The sequence below is a fragment of the Myotis brandtii genome, unplaced genomic scaffold, assembly GCF_000412655.1.
Source record: "Myotis brandtii unplaced genomic scaffold, ASM41265v1 scaffold691, whole genome shotgun sequence".
NCBI lineage: Eukaryota > Metazoa > Chordata > Mammalia > Chiroptera > Vespertilionidae > Myotis > Myotis brandtii.
The window spans coordinates 476,978-482,908 of NW_005370704.1; the positions used below are offsets into that span (position 1 = coordinate 476,978).

At 65.0% G+C, this 5,931-nt stretch overlaps 1 protein-coding gene across 1 annotated transcript in view; it reads left to right on the forward strand.

The window, feature by feature from the left end:
- RABL6 (RAB, member RAS oncogene family-like 6) overlaps window positions 1–5,931 on the forward strand; it is a 15,938-nt gene that overhangs the window by 1,638 nt on the left and 8,369 nt on the right. The window contains exons 4-9 of the mRNA XM_014529668.1: window positions 264–311; window positions 1,386–1,438; window positions 2,306–2,397; window positions 3,755–3,895; window positions 4,251–4,356; window positions 5,372–5,475. Of these exons, the coding sequence (XP_014385154.1) occupies window positions 264–311; window positions 1,386–1,438; window positions 2,306–2,397; window positions 3,755–3,895; window positions 4,251–4,356; window positions 5,372–5,475 (544 nt within the window). The remainder of the gene's footprint in view (window positions 1–263; window positions 312–1,385; window positions 1,439–2,305; window positions 2,398–3,754; window positions 3,896–4,250; window positions 4,357–5,371; window positions 5,476–5,931) is intronic.

A 5,931-nucleotide genomic window follows, 5' to 3' on the forward strand; every position in this document is an offset into this window, starting at 1 on the left:
CTCCCCCCTCCCCACCCGAGGCATCTCCCCCAGTCTGGGTGAGGCTGGCAGGGGTGCCTCGGTTCCCCTCAAAATCCTTGGGGTGGAGGGTGGAGGCCTCCCTGCCACCTAGGGAGGGGTTGTCTCAGGCCGCAGCACATGCAAAGGTCCTGGGCAGGAGCTGGGTGCCCTTGGGCGGCGCCAGGGAGAAGCCTGTGGCTCTGAAAGCCCATCCTTGTGGCCCCAGCAGTCACGTGGGCACTCATCTTCTCTTCCCGTTTTAGCCACTGATGACATCGTGAAAGTGGAGGTCTGGGATGTAGTGGACAAAGGTAAAGCCCGTCTTTCTTACGCGTCCTCCCCCTTCTCATCCTGAGTCGTCCTGTAAAGAGAAGCACCCCCTCCTTCCTGCACCAGCTGGTCGGCGTGTCCTTGTCCTGTGTGGGCCCTGTCAGCCTTCAGGGTCGGCTCTGCCACCGCCACGGCGGGGTGATGTCGGCGTCCTCTCAGAGCCCGGCTAGGAGGTCTGGTTGGTGCTCACGTCGTCTAGTGTGTGGGCCCTGGGCCGGCTCCCTGCGCTGGTGGACGGGGTGTGCACAGCGGCCACCTGTCAGGTCTGCGCTGTCCGAACGCCTGCATCACCAGGACCAGGCGGCGGCGAGAACCTGCTGGAGCTGAAGGAGTGGCCTTTGCTGCACAGCTCCACCGTGTGGCCTGGTGGACGGGTCCGAGGGGCGAGGGCTCGGGGAGAAGCTGGGCAAGAGGCAGAGCTTGGGTTTTTAATAAATGAACCCGTTTCTTCTGGGGGTTCTTAGTTTTGCCTGGCCTGCCACTCTGATCCTGGGGTCCGTGGAATTGCCAGCTGTGAACAGTCCTCAGCCGTGCAGGGAGGGGGGCTGTGTTCCCCAGGGGCCACCAACTGTAGCTCCATGGGCCTTGGGCCCTGCATCCAGCTGGTCCCCCTCAGCACCGGCTCAGCCCCCTCGAGGCTGGGCTGGGACCGGGCCAGTCCAGGAGGAGGTGCCTGCCTTGGAAGCCGAGCCTGGCAGGGGCATCAGGGCCATCTCACAAGCAGCCCACTGTGCCCTGGGCCTGCCCGTGCCTTCAAGGCCAGGCCCAGCTGTCAGCAGCCTGGGGGCCTGTCTCTGGGCTGGGCTGGGCTGGGCTGGACTGGGGCAGCTGGAGTGGCCAAGAGGCCTCACTGGGGTCCTGGCCTTGTCTTGCTGTCTCTGGGGCTGCTCTGGTGCCGGTTGAGTGGGGGGGTCGGCTCTCGGAGTCTCCAGTCAGTGTGGCTCCCACTGAAGATGGGCAGGGGTGTAGGGGGAGTAGGATGTAGGGAAGGGGTGCTCCTACCTCTGGCCATCCTTAGACCCAGAGTCTACCTGGTAACTTTTGTCTCTTATAAGGAAAATGTAAAAAGCGGGGTGATGGCTTGAAGATGGAGAACGACCCCCAGGAGGTAAGCGGTGTCCTGCCCGTAGGGTCCTTGGTGGTGGGGAGGGTGGGGAGCACTCTTCAGACCCCCAGCCTGCCTGTCCCAGCTGCTCACGGGACCCTGTGCTGCCTGTGGTCACGGGGTGGCTGGGCCCCAGAGCCCCTGCCGCACGACCTGTGTGGAGTTTGAGCAACCTGAGCGGGGCTAGGGGAACTGGCCAATTTGTACCCCACCCCAGAGGCCTCGGTCCTGAAAGCACAGGACGTGCCTTCCTGCCGTGGCCTGTGTGCCGGTGGGCATGAGCGTGGCTCCCAGTGGGCTGCCATGTGGCCACCACCCCGACACAGAAAAGTTGGGCCGGCCGCAGTCTCCATCCAGGGCAGCTTCCCACTTCCTCCAGGGGCCCTGCTCCCCCTGCGCCTGCAGCCGGCCTTGGGGTGGGCAGCCTCCCCACTCCCCTTCGTGTTAGGAAGGTGAAGTGCCCACCGGGCCCCTGTGTGTGGGGGTGACCACTGCCCCCAGCACAGCAGCCGCCGCAGCCTGCATGCTCTAGAAGGTTCTCTGCGAGTGTGCTTCCTCATGCTGGGACGCGGGCCTTGCTGTGGGGCCTGGACCCCGCACTCTCCTGCTGGGGCCTGAGAGGGAGGTGCTGTGGTGGGCAGTGGAGGAGGTCCCCCCAGGCCAGGCAGAGGCACAGGCACGGCGGCCCAGAGTCTGAATGTTCCCGCCAGACTCCTTGAGGCAGTTTCCCCGCCCACACTACGTCATCTGTGTTTTCCCAAAATGGAAAGGCCTGTTCGGCGTTCCTGGGAGCCGTGGGCTCCCCCGTGGGCTCCCCGTGGGGCCCTGCCCACAGCCGCGTCGCTCATGCCTGACTCCCTCCCGTCCCAGGCAGAGTCTGAGATGGCCCTGGACGCCGAGTTCCTGGACGTGTACAAGAACTGCAACGGGGTGGTCATGATGTTCGACATCACCAAGCAGTGGTAAGAGGGTGCCCGGCTCCTCGCACCCACCCCCCAGGGACATTCCACAGGTCCAGCAGATGGCGGTTCCGCCGGCGTCACCACTAGTGCCAAGTGCTTCTTGAGGACCAGCCTTGGGCTGTGCACGGTGGCAGGCCAGCTACACAGAACCGGACCAGATGTCTTGGGTCTGCACGTGCGCTGGGCCAGCGTTGGGGTGTTCCCCTCTGTGTGGAGGCAGATGGCTCACTTGGGGGCGAGGCATGAGCCTGCACAGCCCCCAGCCTTTCCTGCAAACACCGTTCAGAATCTGGTGGAATCAAGTGGCCTTTTGTTGGGGCTCCCACGAACCCCCTTCTTTGACTTGTGCTAGGAGGACGCACAGCTAGGATCCATCTCAGCAGGGGGCTCCAGAGCAGGAGCAGCACGAGGGAGGTGCAGGGGGAGGGTGGGGTGCTGGCGCCAGTTCCCAGGGCCTCTGCCTGGAGCCGCGTGGGACTCAGTGCCTGTCCTGCCTGACGCTGGGACGTCAAGCACCCAGGGAAAGCGAGTGTCTGAGTAGCGCGCAGGGTGCCCGTCCAGGGCGGCTCCCCCGGGAGAGCTGACGGGGCGGCACCAGCAGCCTCTGGGCTTCGAGGTGCCACCGAATGGAGGTCTTCAGGATGCAGAGGGAGGGCTGACGGCGGTTTAGAGACGGCCGGGGGCGTTCACTCTGCCGCTTACTTGGCCTTGTAAGTGTTACTGTTATTACTGCGCTGGAGTGCGTGCCCGTGTGTGGATCCCGCGTCTGGCACCCAGCCCGGCTCTCCTGAGCATCGCACACGTCCCTGCAGTGCCGGCATCTCCCTCGCACGCCTGGGTGTGCTGGGTGGGCTCATCCGTCTCCCACGGTGCCCAGCGGTGACTCAGGTCCCGGGGGTCTGGTGTGCACTGACCACCAGCACCCACGTGACAGACCGCTGGGTGGGCAGGCAGTGTGTCGGAGATGTGGAATGGGTGGTGGAGCCCCAAGCACACGTGTCGCACATACCTGCGCGGAAAGCGGCAGCACGCTCCTCGGGGACATGCCAGGGAAGAAGGGGCTTCCCCGTGGGCGCTGCAGTGGCCCCTGAGCCCGGGAGTCAGGTGGCTTTGCTGTGGGCTTTGGCACGGACACTGTCACTGAAGTGTCCCGGGGCTTCGCTGAGCAGTGACCTTCAGTCCAGGAAGAGCAGCGCTGGAGAGCTGGGGCAGGCGGGCCCACCCGTGCCCGTGCCCCGGTGTGAGCCACGGGCACTGCCCGCACAGGGGGGTTCCATCGGTCCAGGGCAGGTGCTGCACGGGGCAAGGGTCTCGGGGCTGAAACTCAGGTGGGTCTCTCCTCACCTTGCCTCCGAAGGACCTTCAGCTACATCCTGCGGGAGCTCCCCAAGGTGCCGACCCACGTGCCCGTGTGCGTGCTGGGGAACTACCGCGACATGGGCGAGCACCGCGTCATCTTGCCTGACGACGTGCGTGACCTCATGGACCGCCTGGACAGGTGCGTGTCGCTGGGGAGACTGCAGGAGGCCTCGCGGAGACCTGGGGCCTGGAGCTGAGGGGATGGTGTGGGACGGGATGTGGACTCCGTGGGAAAAGCGGGGAGGGCTGAGGACCCGCGTGGCAGCTGGCTTCCTGGCACCCGGCAGGCGGGTGAGGGGTGAGCACGCCAGCCCAGTGCAGGCCGCGCTCTGTAGGCACTTGGCTAAGCGGAGCTACCGAGGCTCTAGTCTAGGCCCAGGGCCACTTGGGGGTGGTGACCTGCTGAAGGCACCCCAGGGGCCTGGGGGCAAAAGGGCAGCCTGGCCCAGGTGCAGTCCTGCCCCATGGCCGGGCACTCACTCCTCTCTGAGCAGACCACCGGGCTCCTCCTATTTCCGCTACGCCGAGTCCTCCATGAAGAACAGCTTTGGCCTCAAGTACCTTCACAAGTTCTTCAACATCCCCTTCCTGCAGCTGCAGGTGAGCCCTGCCCGCCTCCCCGTGGACGGGCGCTGACCCCTGCGCCATGCTTCTCTGGCCCTTGTGACCACCCCTCTTCACTGGGTGCCCACAGCAACCCTCTGGACCAGGCCTCAGCAAGCCTGGGGGTGCTCGGCCCCTCCCCGCTGTGCCGGGGTACAGCCCACTGCCGGGTGCCGCACCTGCTGGGTGTTATAAAGCTTTAGTTTTTATCTCTTGGGGGTGGTTTTTAGATTTACAGGGGAGTTGCCAAGATGGTGCCGAGGTCTGTGCCCTCGCTCCACTTCCCCAGTGCTGGCCCCTCACATCTCCGTGTGCTTTTGTCAACCACAGAGCCGTCCATCCCTTAACATAACACACGGCTTTGTCCACACTCGGGGACTCCTCGGTCCCACCCACACGCAGCTGTCACTTTGCTTTGGGGCCGTAGAGGTGACACCTTCTGGCCAGGAAGCGTGACGTCCACGCGGCTGGTCACCGCGTGCTGACCTAACGCCCCGAAGCCGCATTGGCTCCGTTCTCTCCAAACGGAAGTGGGACTCGCAGAGACCAGCGTCTTCCTTTCCTCTCGCCTTTGGTTTGGGAGGCCTCACGGGCCTCACAGGCTGGGTGGCTGGTGCTGTCCGCGTGGCCGGGGCAAAGGCCCTGTCATTGCACCTGTTCTTCCGCCCCTGGTGTCACTCTGTCCTTCAACTTTCTATCCAGTGTGACGCACACACAGCACCCAGAGGCAGGCAGCCCCGTGCACCCTGTACCGGCCTCCGCACGTGGTGCCACAGCACAGGCAGTACCGTGTGCAGGGCTAGCTGGGTGGCTTGTCCCTGGCACTGGCATCGTCGTCACAGCCACACCGAGCGCCTTAGGCGTCACCCTGGCCACGGGGAGGAGGTGGTGTGAACGTCCAGGTCTCTGCGTCCCCTGCTCGGCAGCTGTTGGTTCTTCAGTAGCGGCCGGGAGGCTGGAGGGGACGGTCACTGCCGCGGCGTGTCTCTCAGGTGTCACTTCCTTCCTGCAGAGAGAAACGCTGCTGCGGCAGCTGGAGACAAACCAGCTGGACATCGACGCCACGCTGGAGGAGCTGTCGGTGCAGCAGGAGACCGAGGACCAGAACTACAGCATGTACGCAGCCGGGCTGGAGGCTGGGCACGGGCAGGGCTCAGGGACGGCCGGCAGGACCACGCCTGCGGCAGGGTCAGTGCTAGCAAGACAAGGGCAGCACCGCCAGCCCAGCAGGCCCATCGGCCGGGTGACTTGTGGGTCCGAACATCCGAGTCACTTTGAGGTGAAGGTGGAGGTGCTCAGAGCTGAGCACAGGCCCGGGGGGCGGGGGGCTCTGTCGTTAATGCCACCAGTGAGATGTGTGGGGTAAACTAGGGTAAAATGGCGCTTGTCTAGAGCATGTGGGTCAGATTTCCAGTGGAAGCCACCTGGCCTCTCCCCACCAAGCTCGTTGGGGCCGGGCCCTTGGAGGTGTCCTGGCGGGACCCACAGTGGCTCTGGGCCGGGGGCACAACAGGACTGGGGGCACCAGAGAAGGCTGCTGGGGGGCCGCCCGCACAGCCCCGGGTGCAGGGC